We start from the raw sequence: 25,863 nt of genomic DNA, 5'->3' as shown, positions 1-25,863 counted from the left end.
CAGGTGCTCCGGTTTCCCCCACAGTCCAAAAACATGCAGTACAGGTGAATTGGGTGGGCTAAATTGTCCGTAGTGTATGAGTGTGAATGATTGTGTGTGGATGTTTCCCAGAGATGGTTTGCAGTTGCAAGGGCATCCACTATGTAAAACATGTGCTGGATAAATTGGCAGTTCATTCCGCTGTGGCGACCCCAGATTAAAAAAGGGACTAACCCGAAAAGAAAATGAATGAATGAATGAATGAATGAATATAATATAATATAATATAATATAATATAATATAATATAATATAATATAATATAATATAATATAATATAATATAATATAATATAATATAATATAATATAATATAATATAATATAAAATTTATTTATATATTTATGGCTCATTAAGTGCGGGTTGCAACAAGATCAAAAAAGATCATAATCAAAAATGTTTTGCAGTGCATGTCATTGATGGAATATGGCTTTACTGGATGTCTTGAGGTTGGTGTTGTGTACTTGTATCAGATCTGTCACTCTCTGTCTCTCTGTCGCCTCAGTGCTTGCACCAATGTGCCCGTGTGCATCAACACTAATTAGCTTTTAATAGGGAGTAATTAACTGGAACATGAGTCCAAGGGGCCCAGAGGGATCGGAAAACACTTGAGCGCAGACACACACTCAGAAAAAACACATTTTTAGCAGTCGATGATGCCCAACATATGCTCCAGTTGCTCACAAACATTCGGATGCCAACACATGTCTGACCCAGTTGTGCTGTCGGGCTGACTTCTTTCTGTGTGTTTATGTGTGTTGCAGACAAAACAGAGCTACAGCAGAACAGAAAGCAGTTTTAGACTAATAATAGACCTAACGATATGATGCTTTTGTTGATATCAGGCTCTCTTATTTAAGCTTTGACCAATTTTGATCAACAGAAACCACAAGGGATATTTTATTATAATGTCTCAGTCTATAATTTTATTCATTTTTTTTTTATCTATAACGTGTCTTTGAAATCTGTGCCCTCAAGTATCATGACCAAATCTAGTGAACGTGCATAATTTAAAAACATATCAATGCAAATGAGTCATTTTAGCTCAAATTAAGCTCTAGTCACATGTTTGCCTCTAGGTGGCAGTAGAGGTCAATTTACAGCTTCACTCCTTGAAGGTTTATCTCTTGTTTTTGAAACTTGAGGAGGTTTTTAGTAATGAAATATGTAAAACGATCAGTTTTTTATATGAAATCATTGATTTGAAACATATTACGTTCACATGTACTATAGACAGGCTTGTTGTAACATAGAGAAACGCTCCGTAACTCTCTGTCAGGTATGTCAGAAATGTTTGTTATCACTAATGTAATTTTAGGCGGTCTTAATTTATAATATAATTAGTGAATGCGCCTCAAATTAAACTAATTTCATTTTCGCTGTCTTTTGTTTTGGCTGTTTGGTAAACAAGTGAACTTTAATGGCAGGCCCAGAAAGTTCATGACTGTCAGGTCAGAATTATAAAGATTTGGTATATTATTTAACCCTTTAACAGGCCTCTTAACAACCTGGTTGAACGTTTATTCATATGTTATCATTATTATTTTAATTGCTTATGACTGTTTATCAGAGTTGTGTCAGTATATTATTCAATACAAGATGTGGGCCAAAAAAAATATATTTTCAAGGAGTGCACCTTAAAGGGTTAAACCATTGATTAACGTAGAATTAAAATATTTTTAGATCTATTTATTAAGATTAAAGAAGATCTTTGGGACAACAAATATAATTATTGACAATAATATTTAATAATTATTATGCAATATTAATAATTTAATAATGAATGATACAAAACCTTTTCATTATATATATATTATATATAGAGATTATATATAGAGATTTTTATTTTGTATTCATCAAACAATCCTGCAAAACACAAAGTAAACAGTTTTCAATCATAGTAATGAGAAAGGTTTATTGTGAATAATTTATTGGAATGATTTTTGAAGGATCATGCGACCCTGAAGACTGTAGTAACAATGGGAAAAATCCAGCTTTGCCCACACAAAATAAATTACTTTCTTAAGTATGTTTATATATATATATATATATATATATATATATATATATATATATATATATATATATATATATATATATATATATATATATATATATACAGTAGTAGAAACATGTCAGTGCCAGCTCAGTATATAATATAATATAATATAATATAATATAATATAATATAATATAATATAATATAATATAATATAATATAATATAATATAATATAATATAATATAATATAATATAATGGGTAAAACTAATTACACAGGATCATCCTGGAACTACGAATCATCTTGACCATCAGTGTCGTATTGCTGTTCTTGACTGTTTGGCTTTATCTTGTGACTGAATAATATACAAGTAGTTTAGTAAAGGCTGCAGCCAGCCATTTTTCTTTCTGCAAACTACTTTTAATTAAAAAGTAAAAGTGAGTAAATTATTAGTAGAGCTAAAATCAGTGTTTTATGTCTAAATGTTTACTTTTGTGCATTTGTTTACAATAGTAGCCTACATCTAGCTGATAATCTGTTTTTGCAGAAAATAGTCTTTCAGTGTTATTCAGTTGGTAAGCTTGTCGGGCATTATTCTGCAAGAACAACTGACTAGATAGACATTTCCCTTATAATATAATATAATATAATATATTATAATATAATATAATATAATATAATATAATATAATATAATATAATATAATATAATATAATGTAATGTAATGTAATGTAATATTCATTCATTTTCTTTTCGGCTTAGTCCCTTTATTAATCTGGGGTCGCCACAGCGAAATGAACCGCCAACTTATCCAGCTTATGTTTTTACGCAGCGCATGCCCTTCCAGCTGCAACCCATCTCTGGGAGACATCCATACACACTCATTCACACACATACACTACGGACAATTTAGCCTACCCAATTCACCTGTACCGCATGTTTATTTGGACCTGTAAGAGCCTATAAAGAAATGCTCTTTAAAGTAGTGGTGGAGCAAAATGAAATAGTGAGACACCTCGTCCCAGTTTCAATTTAAATCACTTTCAATTTATGAACAGTTTGATGTGCATAAAAACATGTAATTTATTTAAATGTGAGTAACTCACATGTGCATCTATTTTTGCAGGTTTCCTGGTCCAGGTCTGAAAAGAGTTCATCCACATGGCTCCGAATCCAGACAAAAAACTCCAGAACCCGTCATAAGTCAGATCATCGACAAACTCAAGCACATCAATCAGGTGCGTTACACTGTGATGTGATGAAAGGTGTATCTTTTCCATGGCCATGACATTACTATTTTAGAAATGGTTTCTGCTTCTCCAACTTTGCAGTTTCAACAACAGCACAAAATTTATTGGTGCTGTGATTGTCTCAGGTACTGATTATGAGCTTTATTTGATGCTAAAAAACTATAATGTGTTGGATTATGATAATGCTTGATCTTTATAGGCATACTGAAAATGACACATTTTACAATATAAAATACAATTATAATATTAACAGTGTCTTATTTTCTATGTCTCGTTTTCTTTGTTTTATTATTATTTACTAAATATTACTTGTTGATACTACCTTTATTTTGTTTTATTTTATACCAGTATTTTTTTCTAATAAGAGTGCCCAAAATCGATCATCTCTATTTGAGTGGGACTTATCCTAAAATGTAAAATGCATCTGTATAGTTTGAGTATAAAATTTGTAACATTAAAACATTTATATTATAAATTGATTTAGAATATTTGGATAGTAATTCGTTTCTATTAAATTATGTGATCAAATTTGTTTACTAAAATGTGTACTCGATAATAGTATTTGTCATCACTTTAGATATTACACTAGAGAATCATTAAAATACTAGCTCTAAAGTGGCGTATGTGAATTTATAACGACAGCTGCAGATGTGGATGAATGGCGTAAGAAAGTAGTTCCTCATACAAAAGGATTTTGAGACTCTCCGTGTTTGATTTCCTTTTTTATATACACGATTATGCCATCGAACTGTTGTATAAACAATTTTATTTGTATTTATTTGTTCATTTTGATCTATTTTTATTAGATTATTTTACTTACATTAAAACTATTTTGTCATATTTTTGCTTTTGTAAGATTTCATTCTCATTTTGTTGTTGTACTCTTTTTTTATTTTTGTCTGTAACAAACATTATGGTCCAGAGAACTATGATTAAATTAAATCACATTATCAACCATTTTGTGAAAAAAAGGAACTGACTTGACGTACAACTCCCAATCCTATTTTTTCACCTGCAAACTTCTGCAAATAAACCTCCTCTGCAATGGTGTCAGTCATTGCACAGACATGCAGTCATACATAAACTCATCACCTCGGTTTTAACTCGGTCACAACAGTCGAGCTGTCATCACACACACAGATGCACATGTCTGCGCGCTGCTTTATGACACACAGCCTGGTAGATTATCAGCATGTGTGATACGGGCTGCCGGTATCTGTGCATTAATGCAGACAAAGCACAGGCTTTCATTCACTTTCTTCCTGCCTGACTTTAAAAAACAACAGCTGCGTGTCGTATCACCTTGTGTGAGGGTGTGTCTGCTTATATTTCATGTACAGTTCGTTCCCTATTGTGAGTGCGATCCTGCATTGATATTTGACCCTTTAGGGTTTTCAGTCTGTATATTCTTGTAATCCTGAGAGAGACGCATCTGGCTCATCCACAGGAAGTTCAGCGGGCGCTTCCTCTGTACCTGGAGGATGTGTGTTTTTGGCTCGGCTTAAAGAAAGAGTCTGGTTGTGAATGACTATAGGCTATGGTTAGATCGATCCAAGTGTGCGTGTTATTGAAACTTTTAGTCTTTTTCCTTTTAAATTTATATTATATTACAGGGAGTCATTTAGCTGACACATTTAACTAGAGTGATTTACAACTGAGGAATATGACAAGTAACTACTGGTTTGTCTGTATATAGAGGCAATAAAAGGGGTCAGTATGCGGTCAAGTGCTCTTGAATGAAATAAAGGGTATGAATAATAAATTAATAAATGAATATGATCAAGAAACAGCTCATGACTCATCTCTTTAATAACTCATTTAGCAAATTTTCATGCCTTTCAGCCTTATAATTTTAAAATGTGTAACTTTAGACATTACGCTAGAGAATCATTCAAATACTATCTCTAAAGTGACGCTGGTGAATTAGTAATGGCTTCTGCTGTTCTGACGTCAGCTACAGATGTGAATGAATGGCAGAAGAAAGTAGTTCCCCATACAGAAGGGATTTGAGAGCCTCCGTGTTTTATTTTCCTTTTTTAAATACACAATTATGCCGACGAACTGCCGACTAAACACAATATCACACTCGTAGCAGTGCAATATGCCTGTATATCATCACTGGGGGGACACTAAGGCACTAATTTCAATTTACTTTATATTTATTTGTGGGAGGGGTCAGAATGTGGTCAAGTGCTCTTTAAAGAAATAAATGGTATTAATAATAAATTATTAAATGAATATGATCAAGAAACAGCTGATAACTCATCCCTTTAATAGCTTATTTAGCAAATTTTCATAGAAGCATTATAATGTATTCCTTTTTAAATGTTTGTTGATTAATTACATGAATATAATTATGGTACCACGTACAGTTGAAATGTGAATTATTAGCCCCCGTGTATATTTTTCCCCAATTTCTGTTTTTCTGAGTTTTTCAATACATTTCTGAACATAATATTTTTAATTGTGATCTCCCGATCAGCTTTTTTTGCCCTCAAGCTGCTTCCATGTTCTACTTTGCCAAGATTTATATATATATATATATATATATATATATATATATATATATATATATATATATATATATATATATATATATTTATACATGCATATATATTCGAGTCCTGATGGGGAGGTAACATCCGATTATGATCGAGTCTGAAACCACGTGATCTGGCCCAATATAGACATCATTCTAGCCAAAATAAAACAAATAAGACTTTCTCCAGAAGAAAAAAATAATACAGGGGGTCTCTTGGTGATTTTCAAAAGTCAAGTAAATTTTATTAAACGATTAAAATTACCATATTTTATCCATAACCCAAATATACAAATAGTAGTTACATAAAACATGCAAATAAAAAGCCATCAGTCTTTCTTTTTTTTCTCATATGATTGGTGTGTTACGTTAGATTAGCAGCAGATTGATTTTATAGCACCAGGTTAAACTTTCTGACACCTTTATGGCAATCAAATACGTTAAAAGTAAATTCAGGCCACAACTGAACATTGAGGATGATATCTGAGTGGTGGTCTCCAAAATTAAAACAAGAATAGACTTGTGCTGAAAACATTTTGTCCACCAGTCTTTTTAGGTGTAGTTAATATTAGATTAAACAAAATAATAAATGACTAAAATGATGTGGTTGTTAGACTGTTTCACTTTTTTTGTGTTGTCATTGTGCTTGTTTTTATTTAGGCCTCTTAATGTGTGTGCAAGGTTTGTATATTTATAACCACCTCTGAGGAATTTGGGGGTCGCGAGTCACTGGCATTGTTATTTTGGTGGTCGTGAGCTGAAAGTTTGGGAACCCTTGTTTTAGATGTCATTTGGGAAATATTTGTAAAAGAAAAAATCTCACAGGAGGGCTAATGATTTTGACTTCAACTGCATATTAATTCTATAAATAGAACTACATCCTGTGTATATCTTGCATTAAGGCCGTATATGTATGCGTTTTGTATAATTGTGTGTGTAACAGAGAGCCTCAGCTCAGCCTCACACTCAATGGCCTGATCTGAGCGGATTAGCGCAACGCTCTTGTTTAAACAGACCTCAGAGACATCAGAGCGGCTCGGGTGAGTTGTGGGTCTCGTCTGCCCTCAGGCTCTGGAGGAGGACACTGGGGTCAAACCTACCATGGGACGGCCCATCATTTTCTCAGTTACTCTGCAAATAGAGCGCCTTGTCTCATCTTGTCCTCTTTTCGTCTCATCTCTTCTCTTTTATTCTCTTCTTTTCTCGTCTCTTCTTTCCTTGTCTTTTTTTCTCTTCTCTATTCTTCTCTTCTCTTCTTGCCGTCTGTTTCTTTCTCCTGCGCTGCTCCTGTGAAGTGTCCAGCTGCTGTTTCAAGAGACACTGTCACATAATTTATGTACATGACAAAGATGCACATGTACGAGTGAAAGGAGGACGTTCTGTTATAGAACCCACTTTATATTGACTGTCATCAGCTAATGTGCGAAACATGTACTTACATTGTTCAGGTCTTAAAATTGCTTGTATGTAATTAATTTGTGCAAGTACATGTGTAATTAGACTGTTAATACTACCCCTTATTCCAACCTTTTTAACCTCCCTATTATGTTTTTTTTTGGATATGAACTCAAATGCAGTGTAATGTAGAGATCAGAGAGCATGATAAGTGGAGTTATTGTCTCCCAAAGGGAACTAAAAAAACTGATTTTGAACTGAAACGAGTTGTGAGTAATGCCAGTCGTACTTTCTACACAAACCTGTGCTGGTTTTTAACAAATTTGCGCAATGATAACCTCATTTACTGGCTGTCTGAACAATGTCTACTTTGACCACTTCATAAGCACTGTAGTTCTAGGCCTGGAAGACTTCGTTTTGTATTTGATTGCCATAAAGGTGCTTTAAAATCTATCTGCTGCAGCTGACGCTATTGCTATGTTGTTAATCATAAACATAAACACACCAATTCTATGAAAAAAATGTTTAAAGGCTGATGGCTTTTCATTTGCACGTTGTTGTTTTCATGTAACTATTAACTACTAATAATAATCATTTATAATTTTTATAAATTGAGTTTAATTGGTCTGAAACTTTTAATTACATTTTCTTTTCTTACAAATAATAAAAGTTGCATCAGATTGATGAAAATTAACCTGAATACCTGCATGAACGTAGCAAAGACTTTTTTACATTGAAACAATTTGATTCAGTGTCTTCTGTCTACATGACTGGCAAACGTGTCAGAAAAAAAAAACTGCTGAATCTCCGCGAATATTTGGTTAATTTAGAAAACAAATGTTGTCTGGTTTAGGGATGTTAGTAATGCATAGAAAAATGCAAAGCAGAATTTCTGCTGAGCTCAATAATCCACTGATGACAGCCTCTTTGTGATGGTTTTTAAGGTGGTTAATGAGGTTTTTTGTGTTACCTTGGGAATTTTGGACTAAACAGGAGCAAAGGCTACCTGATCAACATTGCATTCCTCGAAAAAAAAAAACACTTGCAATCTAGACGCAGTCACCTCATGCTTGTGATGCGATACAATCCGTAAACACCGCCATTTAAAATAACGGCTTTGTCTTTATACTGTAAATCGCGACGATATTTAATTATTGATTGTGCGCCACAAATATCGTTATCGTGATAACAAAACGATTAATTGTGCAGCCATAGAAAATATTACTTTAAATTGTATTATCCAATGCAGTATAACTTTTAACATAATAACTTACAGCAATAAAAAACTTAATCAAATTTATAACACAGTGTAGTTCAATGCTGAATTCATTTGTCAAGATGAATCTGCCTTTGACTTGATTTGCTCACCAAAGTCTCTGCATTGTCAGGTGACAGTATGTACATTTAAACAAAATCTGATTAATTTACACCATTTAGTTGATGCGTTTAATATCAGTTAGCTTTTAACAATAAAACAAACGATGGGTTACATTACATTTGAATTGACAATCTCTAAACCATCCTCAATATTCTCAGATGAAATAGCGGGCCAAATCAAATGTTACCACGGTTCAACTTTGGCCCGCGGGCCCTATTTTGTTCATTGCTGCTATAGAAGAACCACGGGTTTCATAAAGATCCTTTTAGGGATCTGTTGACGAAGTTTTTTATTGTTTAATGAAACTCTTTCCACTGTTCCTTTTGTGGAATAATAATAAACAACCTCTGTTTTGAAGAATGTAGAGATTGCTATCAATTCAGATTTCGCAGTGCAGTTTGATTCTGATTGTCTTGATTCAATTCAAATCCTGATTTAATTCTCAATCCTTGACTTGATTCAAATTAATAAAGATTTAACACATTTTCTATTGACATTTAAATGTAAAAATTTACAAATGATTAATGAGCAATAAAAATTAAGAGCCACAGACCTATTTTTAGACCATATTTAATATTAACAATATAGAGAAATCTAGTTTTTTCCCCCCAAGGAGCCCTTAGCATGTCTGTGCATAAAACCACATGCAGATGTTCAGTATAACAGCACACAATTCTCAGATAATAAAATGTAATCACAAACACACAGATGCTGTTGGTCTGGTGACTGTATGATGTCAGTGCTGCTCACGTCTGGAAGGCAAATGGCAAGTGGATCACAAAAGACCTGTATGGCATGTGTGCACCACAGATAAACACATCCGCAGCCCACATAAACACATAAACACACACATTCGTCTCACTACATTAGTGAGGAGATCTCATAGACTTCCGTTGTTTTTCTAGCAGGTTAAAGATATTTTCTTTCACACAACTCTAAGTCTACTTCTAAACTTACCATCACAGAAACTTTGGCAAATTACTAGTTTTAAATGTAACAATTATTGTATTTGTATTTAAAGCCTTTTTCATTAGTGAGATTCAGCTAAGTAGTAGTCAACAGGTTTAGCTATTTTTGACATTTCAGACCACACAAATTTAGTGATGTATAATAATGTTTGTTTTTGTGTGGAAAGCAACTCAGGGTTGTTTATTAGACTATGTGCACATATGATGTTATTACTATGGCATTTTCGAAGAATTGTTTGTTAAGTCATTGTAAAGTGCACAATGTCCTAAATGAGATAGAACGGGACAAGACACAACAATGTCCAAAGGCAAAACCAACTACAGTTGTACTCCTTTCACGTGAAAACCAAATCCTGACTGACTAAGCCCTTATATATACTGTTTATACTACAAATATATAAACAAATAAATAACTGTTCATACAGATACCTTGATACAGATGCTAGAAATCAGTTGAAATGCTGTGTTTCACATTGTTGACGATTGATTTGGTTCATATACTGTAACACATTGTCAAACACTTGTTAAAAATCTGTCATGGGCCAAAAATTTCTGAAACCTTCTGCAATGAAAAATAATCTTTTCAAACATAATTTGACTTGTTAAAATGTTTTATTTACGTTAGATACACTTAAATAGAGTAACTAGAAAGTTTACTCCATTGTTCTCCCAGTTCAATTGAGACTTTTAGAGTCATTGATTTTTCAATGGTATATATTGTAAGATTTTAGAAAACCAACAACTCTAAATCTCTGTACTACAGCACAAACTATCATTGTGTAGGATAACCAGATATCCCTGTTTTTCCAGTTCGATTGAACTGTCCACCAAAATGTCCCCATGCTACAGCAAGCTCAAAATATCCTGCAAATATGCTATGAAAATCTTAGGAAAATCTTAAAATTAACAAACCAAAATCATATACTGTAGTGATTGTTTTCACCCAAATATTTTTTAAGTAATTTTGTTAAATTAAGTAATTCAGATGTACTGTCTGTATTGAACCAGGTGTTGGATTCATAACCATGGCATTCATACAAAACAGGCATGGAAATGTGCAAGCACCACGGGCTCTATTTAACAATCTAGAGCAAAGTCTAAAGCTCATGGAGCAAAAGCAAGGGTGTGTCCGAATCAACTTTTGCTATTTTAAGCATGGAAAAATATGCTCTGTGCCCTGGCGCATGGTCTAACAGGGTTGTGCTTATTCTCTTAATAGGTTATGGGTAGGCCCACACAGAATCTGCGCGTGGAAAATTCTGCAGATTTCCATAGATTTTTAGCCTATCATTGATTCTGTTCATTTAGTTGTGTAAATGTGTGGAAATTTATATTTATTCAGTTTTTTTATTAATTACAGTAATATTATTGACTAATATGAAAATATTCATCTGATTTATTTACAAAACAGTTTGTAAAGTAATATTTACTGTCTTTTAGTAGATATTATATGAGAGACTTGCTTTGTTTACCAAATAAGGTGGATCTATTTGGATTTGCATTGTAAGCATTAAAAAAAAGTTAAAAAGGTAATTTTTAATTCATATATTAAGGTTTTAGTATTGATACTCCCAAAATCATCCCGCATAATCTGCAAGTTTTTAACACAATTCTGCACAGAAATAGCAAAAAATGTCCACCGATTCCATCTGGCCCTAGTTATGGGTGTGTTTTGAGTATAGCAAGCATTAAACCAATCAGATGCTCATCTCTCATTCCCTTTAGGAGTCAGTTGCGCCATGGCACATTTGCTATTTAAATGGCAGACTTTGTAAGTGGACAGACTGAAGGATTCACTAGCGAGAAAACGGTTAAACAGAGCATTTGCAGTGAGAGGATAAAGAATGAGCCTCCTCCATCCTGCCTCTTTACTTTCTATTTACTTTATTCCTTTACTTTCATGGATGAGGAAACGGTGTTGTACGCACTTCACTGAAGAAATTCATTAGCCTACAAATATGAATATGTACATAGGTGAATTGAATATATAATTTTGTTCGTTAAGCGCAAAGATTTGTTTCAAAACTATTTCTAAAATCAGTTCTAATTTCCAGCAAACGAATAAATGAACAATAATAACGAAGTATGGTACGAGTTCTATCCAAACACACTACTCCTGTTCTTATGCCCCATATGGTGATGCATACGTCTCCAAAACCTGACGGGTGGACAAATCCAAACTTGTTTTTATTAAAATAAATATAAAAATGCATATAATAAATAATACTGCTGATAATAATAACATTATACAAATACAAATTGCTATGAATAAACTAATAAAAGCCCCCGACATGAAGAAGGCATTAAGATTGTGGTTTTTATATTTATGTAGAAATAATAATTTTTGTAACATTTTAATCCTTTATTTTATTCACATGTAAAGATATTTGTGTAACCGTTTGGACCTGCATAGGCACATAACTAACGTGCTGCTGAAGTTTAGACCAGCTTTTAGTAGGTCATTTGAGCTGTCTATTTCAGTTTTTCAAAATAGCAACGCACCAACAATGTTCCTTAATACACCTCCTTTTCAGACCATGAGTCCACAAAGTGGACGTGATGCAAAACATGAAAATTAGGGTTGCGCTGATCTGAAAATAGCAACAAATCGCACCATACACATATTGCGCCTAATTGCTCCAGGTGTATGATAGGGCCCCAATTCCAACACATGAGTTGCAAACTTGACAGAAGAATTTGCACAGCTGTAAGTAAACTCTACGTGAACTTATACTGATTTAATTAAACCTCTTGAATAAGACCCCAGGTGTGGTATTCACTTTCACACCCTGTGTTGGGTTTTTTTCAGTTTAGTTCTGTCTTTTCGTTATGCTCTGTCTTCCTTAGTTATCGTTTTAGTTAATATGGTTATTTATTGTCTCCACACCTAGTCTCATTACCTAGTTTATCTTGGTTGTTTTCTTTCACACATTTTGCATTTGCCTCTTGTTGTCTGTTGTTTTTAGTAACTCCCATGGTGTCTGTGTGTTCTGTTTGTTTTGCTTTTGTTTTGTTAATAAAATGTTCATACTGCATTTGGACACTTGCTTTGCTTTTTCTCTTTTGCATTACACAATAGACCATAACAGTGGGATTGTTTTGGATGCAAGTTAAAGCAATAATTCCCCCAAAATTAAAAATTTACTCATCCTCAAGTGGTTCCAAAACTTTATAAGTTTCTTTATTCTGTTGAACAGAAAAGAAGATAAGAAAAACTTACCTCCATAATAGTAAACAAATACTATGGAAGTCAATGGTTACAGGTTTCCTGCTTTATTCAAAATATCTTCGTTTCTGTTCAACTTAAGCAAATAAAAGGTGAGTAAATGATGACAGATTGTTCAGTTTTGGGTGAAATGCCCCTTTAATCAACTCAGAATTCCCATATACAACTGAACAGCACTGAAAATAATAGCGGAAAACATAACAAATGCAACGCTTGCCTTAAAAATGAATGTTTTCATTCAGAAATCCTTACATGCACTACATGAAAAGTGATATCGAAAAGTGTAACGGGGCACTTTCATTTACAAGCAATAAACACATTCCTAAAGTCAGGGTGTTGTACTATTTGCTAACTACCAGCGACGTGTCTGTCTCTTGTCCTCCCTCGATTAAACCACTGTCAACGTGAACGGGGCATTAGGGAGACGCTCTTGTTTCCTTTGCTTCACCAGTGCGAACTCAAACATGTTTTAATCAAATGTTCAGTTTAACGTAGCCCTGTGATAATAGTTTACATCTGGTGTTATCTGGCACTCTGCTAATGCGTGCTCTCATTTGTTTCCAATAGTTATTTCCCAGAGCGAACTGACACAGTGCTCATATCAGACTTTTCCTAGGGCTTCAGAAAGCCAGCATCTCATCTTCTAGCCTGCGAGGCTTGTTACTTTTAGAGTAGGCTTCATTTTAACAGTTGTAGTACTATAAAACATTTTGGGTGTGGAACCATTTGATTTTATAGAGCAATAAGGTTTTTTGGAGGCTAGATTTTGAAATATTTCTCCATATAGCGTGACAAGGCCGTGTCCCAACAAGTGTTAGCGCAGCGGCACTAGAGATGGCTTGTTGGCTCAGATTTTGGGCCTTTTCTGAAAGAGAGACACCGGGGGCTGCGCTAAACACCAAAAGACAAAACTTTACCCTCCCTCGGCTCTGTAGACCCAGATTTCTCACGCCTAATGCGGCTGATGTAATGGCTGCGCTGGGCCAAGTTTAGAGTAAGCTCGTCTCTATAAATGAAAAAAAATGACTTTGTGCTCAAGCTATTCCAACTGGGCAAGTGCTCAAAGAGTCTGTGTGTTCTTATCTGCATGCCTAAACATGACTCTCTCTCTCTCAGGGCTAATGCATATGAGTTAGCGCATTAGCCAGTGCTGATGGTTTATTGTTTTTTCCTTGTTTTTTTGGGATTTCATTTTCTACACTTACATTTTGACCAATAACAGTCTGTGTTACAATTTGTCCAGGCAACTAAAATAACTTTTAAATAACTAAGATGTTTTACCTAGTTAGGACATGGTGTATAGACCATTTTTACATTTCTGTGGTTTCTCAGTAGCGGTAGACGTCATGGTTGGGTAAACTTAATGGGAGAGTACAACAAATACTTTTTTAACAATCCTATTTGCTGAAATATTAAAAGAAAAACTCCATGATGGTGTTATCAAGACTTTCAGAGAAAGGGGAAAAATAGTGTGAGACTGATGACGGCAGCCAGATGAAAAAATAACATCAAATACTCTCAGCCCCATAGATGCTACATTAGAAAACACCTAGTTTTTTTTTTATTTGATGCAAAGATGATATAATACATTCATAAATGCATATGAATGTTCATACGTGTTTTTTTTAATCAAAGCATTAAAAACTTTCAAGGATTTAAGATTATGATGACCGTTAAGACTGATTCTATACTTCTGCGTCAAGCGTAGGCATGGGACGAAAACAGCTTTCAAGGTATACCGCGGTTTGGAAAAGTCAAGGTTATAAAACCGCCAAAATTTTCTGCTAAATTATTCCTAAGATATGGGTAAAATTTTTTATATTTAGGACAACAGTATCTCCAGCAGAAAAGATATCCAAAGATGCCGTTTTGAATTGTAAAAAAATCAGTTTTTGAAATGAAGACAGCAGAAGTCAATGATTCATTTTAATTATTTAGCCTGACATGTTTACTGTTACAAAATATTTTAAATGTTTCTGAAAATAAAATATATTGTGTTCAAAGGGGAATTTTTTTTTTTTTACCCAGCCATTTAAAAAGAACTTAGTTTAGAGCAGTAATCACAATACTTTTGTTTTGTGTTTACCTTATGATTAAAGTTGTTCCCACCTCTGAATGAGCTGCTTGTTGCGTTCAGTAAAAAACAAAACACCCGCGAAGAAACTCGACACAGAGGAACATAAAAACCTACTGCCAGCTAGCATTTCGGAAGTGTTATTGCAGAGTAACACAAATAGAACGAAGAAGTACAAATGCATGGCAACACGCAAGGCAGGCGTGGGTCACACCGATCACTCGATGCAGAAGTATAAATCAGCCTTTAAGCGCATCATAACAGTCTTTGAAAAGGGTCCATTGGAAACACGTGTGTTTATTAGTTTTGCTGTTTGTAATGATGCGAAGGAAACTAAATCTAAATGCTCCTTATCATTATTAGGATTGATGGTTTCTAATTCATTCATTCATTCATTCATTCATTTTCTTTTTGGCTTAGTTCCTTATTTATTAGGGGTCACCACAGCGAAATGATTCGCCACCTATTCCAGCATGTATTTTATGCAGCGGATGCCCTTCCAGCTGCAACCCAGTATTGGGACATTCAAATTAAAATTTTTTATTAAAACATTTTTTGAATAATTTTGTATATAATCATTTGAAGCTGACTTGCTCTGTTTTAACCAATTAAATCATAGAATTAACACAGAATTGAACCATGTTTTTAATGCATATAATTTAAGAAACATTTAAATGAACAACAATACACAATGACTATAATGGTCAGTGTGTTTTAAGTTGTATGAATGTATAATTTTGAGTAAAAAATCTAATGACATAAAGCACCTATAGTAGTAACAAAAGCAATGATAAAGTCGATGCCGATGGCCTAGTGGCAGTGCTTATTTTGTAAATGAATAATTCCCGGAACAAAACCAGGAAATAAAAGTTACCATGACCAACGTCCACCCCACAATTTCAGTTTTGCTGGAACATGATGCCATTAAACTGTGAAAGCGCAAAAAAAGAGCATCACATTTCTGTTATAGGTCAGTCATGGTTAAAAAAAACATGTAGCTACAAACATAAATCGTATGAACAATCACTCTTCATCATGTTTTCTGGCTGACTTGAGCTTTGCTTCTGTCTCCTGCTATCTTGATCCGTTCATGCAGTTTCAACTTCTTAAGATCTCTTTTGCTCAGGCTCATTATCAGATTTACCCATGGTTTTGAAGAAATCAAAATGTATTTGACTGCCTCTTTTCCATTTTGAAAATAAAATTATTATGTAGGTAGCCCACTCCATTCCCTTATTTATTTTCACTGCTCACTGAGTGCGAAACAATGACCAACTAATGATAGTGATTTTAAACATAAGAAAGGCGATTAGCTGAAAATATTGTTGAGGGCCAATAGTTAATAGTTCGCTTATGCTCATTCACATTCTCTCTCGCACACATAGGTATTTACCACTCACAAGTTAAGGCTGGATCCATTAAAATTTATCCTGGAATGAAAAACACAAATATCTGACATTTTGCGGAAGAGGATCTGGCAAGATCCGGCTCAAATTAAACACTGCCTAGTGGTTAGTGCGCAGACAAATCCAGAGTTCCCGAGTTCAAGTCCCGGTTCAGCGACCCTTCCTAATACCATTCCCCCTTTTTCTCCCCAACTTCACTTCCTGTCTTCACAAACTGTTCTGTCAAATAAAAGCAAAACAGAAACATAAAACAAAAAAGTTAATGATAAAACTATTACATACAAAAAAGACAATTGCCTCATCGCATGATGTAATAACCAGTGTCCAAAAGTTGATTGGGTTTTAATGAATTGTTTTAACTTTGATGTTTTCTGTAGCATTTGCTGTACCACATCATTTTATCTGTGTGTCTGTGTGTTTGTGTTGCTAGTGTTTATCAACCATCGTGTCTGCCTGGCGGAAATGGCAGAGATGTTCATGGATGAAGCTCATAGCAGCACACACCCTCAGTCTGTCTTCATGTGTGTTTGTGTTTGTTCCCGTTGCTGTCAAACATTCACTCATGCTGATCTGTAAAGTCTGCAACAGCTCTTTGTGTTTATACAAGATTGGTGCGTCATTTGTGGACAGTTTACTTCCTTTGAGGGGAGCTGTTAAACTGCAAATCCTCCTCCACAGTTTGTTGTTAAAAATGAAACTTAATAAATGGGTAAAATGTCCCTGAGATTAGTGTGCGGCTAAACAAAATCACCCTGCGTTAAACTTTTAAGGACTAATATAGTGAAACAAAGTTTCCAGAGACAGACTCAAGTAGTTCGTCTGTCCAGAATGTTTTACCAGGTTATGACATGGTCTATTGAAAACTCATGTATATTTATTAGCTTTGCTGTTTGTAATCATGTAAACAAAACTAAAACTAAAAGCTCATTATCATTATTAGGATTGATGGTTTCTACAAAGAACAATTCAGAAAAGTTTTATAATAGTAAAAAAAAGTTTTAGATGATTAAAATGTTGATATTAAGACAATTGCAAGTAAGTTTATAGGTCAAATTGGGGGATACAACATTGAAATATCAGGGAACAAAAACTAGAATTGCAAAACAGTAGATACAGTATATTAGAAAAAAATATTATAATATATATAAACTTGCATTTTGGCCACGTGCAGTGGTTAGCACTGTCGCCTCAAAGCAAGAAGGTTGCTGGTTCGAGTCCCAGCTGGGTCAGCGTATCCCTGTGTTTGCGTGGGTTTCCTCCAGGTTATAATGTGAATTGAATAAACTAAATTGGCTGTAGTGTGTGTGTGTGTGTGTGTGTGTGTGTGTGTGTGTGTTTCCCAATACTGGGTTGCGGCTGGAAGGGCATCCGCTGTTTAAAACCTATACTGGAATAGTTGGCGGTTCATTACGCTGTGTCGATCTCTGAAATAGAGACTAAACCGAAGAAAAATAAATGAATGAATGAATAAACTTGCATTTTTTTAGAAAAGAAAAGGTCAGAAATCTGCTTTTTTCAGCGATCTTGAGACACAAATCAAAATTCTAAGGGGGGAAAAGTCAGAATTGAGATGTAAACCTTCAATTATGAGAATTACCATTTTTAGTCTGTGATGGAAAGTGTCCATACTGTTAGGACCTTTATTTTCAATAATGTAATTTGTAGAATTCATCATTAATTATATAAACCTTATCTGATTGAAATTATGTACAAGTTTTAAAAAAGTATGTTTATTATTTATTGCTTGTCTGTGTATTATTACAGAAACCATCCATAGCTCATAGTTTACTGCTGTTTTTATGTTTATTTATGCTTTCAAATTGCTTTATAAGATTTTGATCTCAGTTCTGACAGATTTTAATGTAAAATTTAAGTACATTTTAAGTGACCTTTTTGATATTTTTAGTCATTTGAAACCATATGTTTTATATCCTGGGTTGCTCATGTAAATTACAGTTCAAAAATAGATTAATGAGCTGCTGTAATTTGTTTATTGTTTTATAAATATACTGTACACTCCCCGGCCACTTTATTAGGTACACCTTACTAGTTCCAGGTTGGACCCCCTTTTGCCTTCAGAACTGCCTTAATCCTTCGTGGCATAGATTCAACAAGGTATTGGAAATATTCCTCAGAGATTTTGGTCCATATTGACATGATAGCATCACACAGTTGCTGCAGATAAAGGGATGGACATGGTCAGCAACAATACTGAGGTAGGCTGTGGCATTGACACAATGCTCAATTGGTACTAACGGGTCCAAAGTGTACCAAGAAAATAATCCCACACCATAACACCACCACCAGCCTGAACTCTTGATACAAGGCAAGATGGATAAATACTTTCATGGTGTTGACGCCAAAATCTGACTCTACCATCCAAATGTCACAGCAGAAATTGAGACTCATCAGACCAGGCAACGTTTTTCCAGTCTTCTGTTGTCTAATTTTGGTGAGCCTGTGACAGGAATGGCACCTGGTGTGGTCAAGGGGTTGTTTGAGTTACTGTTGCCTTTCTATCAGCTCGAACCTAGTCCTATGCCATCAACAAGGCATTTGCACCCACTGAACTGCCACTCACTGGATATTTTTTCTTTTTTGGACCATTCTCTGTAAACCCTCGAGATGGTTGTGCATCAAAATCTCAGCAGTTTCTGAAATAATCAGACCAGCCCCTCTGGCACCAACAACCATGCCACGTTCAAAGTCACTTAAATCACCATTCTGATGCTCGGTTTGAACTGCAGCAGATCGTCTTGACCATGTCTACATGCCTAAATGCATTGAGTTGCTGCCATGTGATCATTGGCTAATTAGAAATTTGCTTTAGCGAGCAGTTGGACAGGTGTACCTAATAAAGTGGCCGGTGAGTATATTTCTTAGAATGTACTTTATTGTACATAATTCAATCCATATTTATCAGTTTTCTGCTCAGATGTTGCAATGGATTTTTACGGGACTTTCACTAGATGTTTTTCTGTGGTATGTGTGGGTCATATAAGCCGAAATTGTTTAAACACTGGGGACAGAGTGAGCGAAAAATGAATATATTCTCTATGAAGTGCTGCCCTCACATGTATAGTTGAATTTACGCATATTGCCAAATTAGATTTTCATATTTAGGAAAATATGTCTTTCCTCTGGTGCCGTCATCAGGACCATCTGGACTTTACAAAGTATTGAGTTACTGTTAAAAAAAAAGCCTGTTCCCAGCGGAGCTCAAGGGATAGTGGTGAAACACTGCAATTATCTGATTGGTCTTTGATTATAAAAGTTCCCTCCAGCGCTGAGATGTGTCTACCATGTGTAGGGCAGAGAGGTGAGCATATATTACATGCGGCTTCTCATGTTAGCCTACTTTAGTGAAAAATTAGATGCTCCGTTTTTCTTTTTTTGCATACTATGAAACAACTCTAGGCTAGATATCTTTCATGCACACTCACTTTTTTCACTCATTTCCTGGCTGGAAGTGTTCTCTGCTTTTCTTTTCCCAGTTTTGTGCCCTCGCTTTCTCTCTGTCTTTGAACTCCACCCTACATTTCTTATGCTTTTTCTCCCATGTTAATCCCACTTTGGTTGCCGCTCTCCTTCCTGGCTGCGTTGAGTTGTATGTGACACACACCAGTCCTGCAGCCCTGCTTCTCTCTAATTAGATCCAGCGGTGGAGATGGAGAGAAAGATGGAAGGAGAGAGAGAAGGAGGGCCGCAGGTAAAGCAGGAGAGCAGACGGCAAAAAAAAAAATAACAGAGCTCTGCATTCCAGCACGCTCCCTCTTCTGACTCCAACACCTCATCTACTCACATAAAAGGTACCAAAACGTACCATGCTCGAAAAAAACACATTAGACGAGTACAGTTGTCGATAAATATACAACTAATAATTAATCCTAATGACTTTTCTGAGCAAAACATGGCTCTCACATTCTTTGCAATACCTTTTTTATTATTTAATTAATAATATTTTTATTAATTAATTTAATAATAATAATAATAATAATAATTAATAATATTTTTAAAAAATTATTTTTCTGTGAGGGCAGAAAAAAAGATGAATTACAATTATTTTATGATTATCTGCACAGGCAGATTTAAAGAGATTTACATAAAAATGTCAATTTACTCTACATTTACAAACATTCAAGTGTTTCCGATTCTCGTTTTTCTGTTGAACACAAAGGGAGATATTTTGAAGAATCCCACTAACCCCCAGTAGCCAAAATCCAATATAGAAAAACAAAAAGCTATGGAAATCAATGGCTTCTGGTTTCCAACATTCTTCAATATATCTTCTTTTGTGTTAAACAGAAGAAAGAAACTCAAACAGGTTTGGAACAAGTGAAGGGTGAGTAAACGTTGACAGAATTTTCATTTTTGGGTGAACTGTCCCTTTAAACAAACCCTCCATGGCGCTTGAGTCAAAGTACACACAAACAAATATTTAAGTCAATGCTCACTCACACGTGCACACTTCAAATAGAAGCTTAATGTGCGTTTCAGTGGATGCTGGTCTGTTTGAAGGTGTGTGACTATGAGGGTTTTTCAAATAAACTGTGACACCTGACATTAAAGCAGTCTAGAGAGACCTCAATAAATCCAGAGTAGACTGGGGGCTGGGCTTGACCCTGATCCCAGCACTGCTCCTGGTGGCCTTTGCATGTCTCTGTTCTCAATGCACTGATCTGCTCTGGACCTCCCATTTAGATGTCTATTCTTTTAGAAAATTGGTGCTTTTAATGCAGTCTTTACATTCTGATTAACCTCAGTGTGCGCTGTGTAATCTCTTCTATTTCTGTTGAAGACTTCACCACTTTTGTCTACTTTTTTAATTCTTAGAATTTTATTAAGTGTTAGAAAATAATTGTTTACTGTTTTAGTTTCTTCTAGACAGTAGTATAATAATAATAAAGCATATAATAAAATAAAAGCTTATAAAGACGCATTTTTCAGATGTTTTCTTCTCTGAAAAAGATGTAATGTGAGGTTTCTAGAAGGTCATGCCTTTATCTATAAATTTGCAATGAATATTGATGAATATTTTAGGTGGATGGCAGTTATCCTTGCTAATTTAAAGGGGTGGTCCACTACGATATCATATTTTAAATTTATGTGTAATGTAGCTTTGTGAACATAAAAAACATCTCTGAATGTAATACGCTCAAAGTTCACTGCAAAGGGAGACATTAGCTTTTACAGAGTTAGCTTAGCAAAGCCTTCAGTGAACGAAATTTGGGTACTACAAAAATACATCTGGGTTAGTGAGTTAACAAATTTAGGTGAAATTTTACTTCACCACGTGCATACACCCCGCACAATGAAGGCGCTGTCCAGAGGCGCTGTAATGTTATAGTAAAGAAAGGTAAAATGCCGTCCAAATGCTGCTATTTCCACAGAACTTTTTCTGTTTCTGTATTTGTGCTTCCGACACACACTAAACAAAGAGACACAAAGTGCTTACAGTTTATTTTTATTATGTATAGAATTATAAAAAATATATAGCTAGCAATTGACAAAGGATAGCTTCCAGAATCTGTCCCAGTTCAGTGCTGGATTCGGCTAGAAACTCCTCGAAGGAGCAGCTCCAACCATAATAGACGAAGCTGTGGATTGTGAGACACAACCTGTAAATGTTTTTATTTGTTAAAATTGATCTATTACATTCACAGTTTCTAGCGTCAACGGTATGTTGTAGCAAGAACATAAACATTGATGTAAACAACAGGAAATGCTGTTTTTAGCTACAATTTATCTACAATTTAGCTACAAATTCAAATTTATCCGTTGCGCTGCACTATCTCTTTATGCGGCCTCTGCAGCATAAAGAGACAAATGACCAACATGCAAATGATATGTGAACGTTTCATATTACTTACACATGCTTATTCCGAATATATGTGAAAGACACTTGTCAGATTTTATTTTAGAGAGCAGGCATGAGGTTCAGCTGTGTTCTTTTCATTTTCTGTCTGATTCAGGCTCAAACTGATCTGGATAACAGCTAAACTAATTTACAGTATTTACACAGCAGAGGCACAGTGCATGCTAGTAGAGGTGTGGCGCTTTTCTTGGTGACATGAAGCTGATCTGCGTATCACAGCACATTATGTTAGTTGACCAATCAGAGCCTCTTAAGGACTGGCCTTTCTGAGGTTGTTTTCATGTTAGCTGAATAGCAGTATATAATTAAAGTAAGATATATGAATAAATAATGTGATTTTCTACAAATGAACAATGAGCACACATTGCTTTGCATCTTATAAACACAACCAAGCTTTAATAAAAATCTGTGGACCACCCCTTTAATGTCAATAAATTGTGAAAAAAAAATGGCTTGTGGCCACTTTGACTGCACATTTTGGAGTTTTTTTTTTTCTTTTACTGTTATTGGATGTTGCAGAATAACACATCTTTGTCAATAAGGAAATAAACAGGTAATGTTACCTAAATAATTTGCACAAAAAAATACCTATAAATACCTAAGAAACAACTCTGTAAGTATATTGCACTTTCATATATCAGCCACATATAGCGCCAGATAGGTCAAATTTCCATATAACACAGTTAAGAAGTAAAAATTCAAGTCAATTAGACTAATTTTTGTTTTGTTGTACACTCTCAGAAAAAATGGTGCAAATGTGTATAATTTCATTTGGAAATGAACTGAGATTGCTTCCCTCTCCAAATATGAATACAACAAGCGTGGCACGGTGGCTCAGTGGTTAGCACTGTCGCCTCACAGCAAGAAGTTCTCTGGTTTGACAGTTTGAAGTTTGAAACTGGCATTGCGTTTCATTTCCCCCACAGTCCAAAGACATGCTGTATAAGTCAATTGGATGAACAAAATTGGCCGTAGTGTATGAGAGCGTGTGTGAATGTGAGAGTGTATTGGTATTTCCCAGTACTGGATTGCGGCTGGAAGGGCATCTGCTGTATAAATCATGTGCTGAAATAGTTGGCGGTATATTCTGCTGGGGGAGCCCTGATAAATAAGGGACTAAGTCAAAGGATAGATATAAAAACAGGACGTGATGTTACCATGAAAAGCAAGGAATGCTCAAGAAGTTTTTCACACAGATGTGATGTTGCTCATAACTGTTTGAGTCATTTTTGTTGTAATGTTATGTATGTGATTAATGAGTGTGGAAAGTGGTCTTGCAGAACAGTGCATTATGCTTTATACGTTTTAAAAACAGCCAATTTGCAAGCTAATACACAACTAGTTTAAAACAGGAACTGGTCCTCATAAATCTCACCATCAAACAATTTTTTCAAAAGAATAGCTTGTCAGGTCAGTTTCAGAGTCATTTGTGATTGTCTCATTTTTATTCCTACTAAGGAATTTTACAAGCAACATCTGACACCAAATGATTAGTTAAAATGAAGGCTCCTACGCTCTGAAAAGTGCAACCTCTGGGCACTTTCTTACATCTCTCCCCTCACATTCCCTCTTTTACCTCCATCCCCCTCTTTTTTTCATCTATCTGTTCCTCTCTCCCCTGCTGTCTCGGAGGTCAGACGGAGCACATTAAAGGTCTTTTCCTTCCAATTAGTTTGCTGCTAATGAGGCTGAAGCCCCCCAGACCCTCCTCCCAGCAAAGCCCCCTCATCCCACAGGCCAAAAGTTTGGTGCCCCCCTACTGCCGCTAATCTACCCCCATCCTCTTCAGCCACCACACTGGCTACAATTACCACACAGCCAGCCACCAACAGCCCCACAACCAGAGCTGCACCTACACGCTCACCAACAAACCTGTTTACTAACAGGATACATTTTGTTATCCTGTTTTGCTGGAAAGACTTCCTGTGACATGGAAATGTTGCACAGGACATTTCCTGAGCCACTGACAAGCCATGAGTACAATAATGGGGATACAAAAATAAACAAAAGAGCATAAATATGGCTGAAGGGTACACAAACACCTGCACCGATCTCATCCTTGTCTGCATTTGTAGAATCACCCCAAACTCATGCCACTGATTGAGTCAGAAGTTAGCATGTTAAAGTAAAACTATGCTTTTATTCTTTTCCCCAAATATATTGCATTTTTATCTTTGTCTTTTGTTATATTAATATGGTACAAGATTATCAAAATCAAATTAATGTAATGAATTAATTAGGTCAAAAGTAATCTTAGAGTTAACAATTATCCATGTTATTACACTGTAAAAAATGACATGACAATAAGTCATGACTACAAATGTTTTTATGTTACTTTAACTTCCTTTAAGTAAGGCATCAACTATGTTTTTTAAGTTATGCAAAGATTAACTTATTTATTATTATTATTTATTATTATTTTTAGTCAGTTTGCTTGATATAAGTTGAGATGACTAGAAAAGTTACAGCAAAAGACTGTCCAAGGCACTAGAAAAATTTGGAAAAAAAAATATTAAATTAAATAAAAAGGTTTTTAATAAAAAAAATAATATTTTTTCTACATTTTCGACTTTCTTTTGCTGTTTATTCTGACAATCCTGTTTGATTTTAAACTAGAAACGATTTTTACAGTGTAGTTTGTTTGTTTGTTTTCCTGAAGTTTTGTTACTATTAATTGACAAAATAGATGAGCGTGTTGAAAAATCATCACATCGTTATAATGCTCAAGTTAAGAAATGAAAAGTAAAGTTAACGGTGCAGTAGGTAATTATCTTCAGAAACATTTTTTGTTTTGCTGGATGAAATTCTCTTCACATTCTAATAGTAATGATTAAAGAAAATTATCTAAATGTATTTATATGTTTTTTTATATTCTGGGTGAGGCATAAAACTAAAAAATGTTCATACAACTAAATATTGTTGTAAATATTGGCTGACGTTTCCCATAATTCTGATAAGTAGCCCAAAATGTCCGTCAGCAAATGTAAATTTGCACATCTCTGTTCATGTGCGGATGAGACAATCACAGCGATAAACTCAAATGCTAAATCAAAACTTTTTAAAATTCTTAATCAATATTGGAGTTACTTTTGCGTGCTGGAGAAAGGACGACACAATGGCTGAAGTGTTTCTTTTAGACAGGTAATGTTATGTTTTAAAACTATTTTAGTCACACAGAGCTGATGTAGATTGTGTTGTATCATGAATGGGTTATATGCACGGAAGTGTTGTTCAGCCACTGAAATCTTCCGGCGAAAGATTCATGTGACTATTTTTAGTTTCATAAGGGACCTTTGACAGCATCGATAATACAGATTTTTATTAAGTTTAGCAACAAAACATCAGTTAATAAAGCTATTCCGCCTAGCCGGCTTTACTGAGGTGAAGTTGGATTTATATTCACATTGGTTAATTTTTAAACAATGACTATTCAGTCTGAAATAGCATGTAAGTATGGCTTAGCAATCAGCGTAATTCCTGCATGTCGCCGGCCAACCACTAAGCATAGAGTAGTCGCTTTAGGACAATGCGCATGAGAGAGTGAGACCATTATGACATGTTTTGCTTGCTACACAACTGAAAACGTGCTAGATATAACACCGTTTTGCGTTCAGAATTGTAGTATTATAAAATACTGTAAAGTTTTCTTACTGGCAAATGACAGGAACTAATGGGTTGTCTGCTGTCATCTTTAAGGTGCGCGCGCTCCTGTTTC

At 34.9% G+C, this 25,863-nt stretch overlaps 1 protein-coding gene across 1 annotated transcript in view; it reads left to right on the top strand.

Annotated features, from left to right (window-relative positions):
- gpc3 (glypican 3) overlaps positions 1-25,863 on the top strand; it is a 301,002-nt gene that overhangs the window by 196,350 nt on the left and 78,789 nt on the right. Inside the window, exon 6 of the mRNA XM_056471966.1 lies at positions 3,164-3,275. Coding sequence (XP_056327941.1) covers positions 3,164-3,275 — 112 coding nt within the window. The remainder of the gene's footprint in view (positions 1-3,163; positions 3,276-25,863) is intronic.

This window comes from Danio aesculapii, chromosome 14, assembly GCF_903798145.1.
Source record: "Danio aesculapii chromosome 14, fDanAes4.1, whole genome shotgun sequence".
Classification (NCBI taxonomy): domain Eukaryota; kingdom Metazoa; phylum Chordata; class Actinopteri; order Cypriniformes; family Danionidae; genus Danio; species Danio aesculapii.
This window is presented reverse-complemented; position numbering and strand designations above follow the sequence as displayed.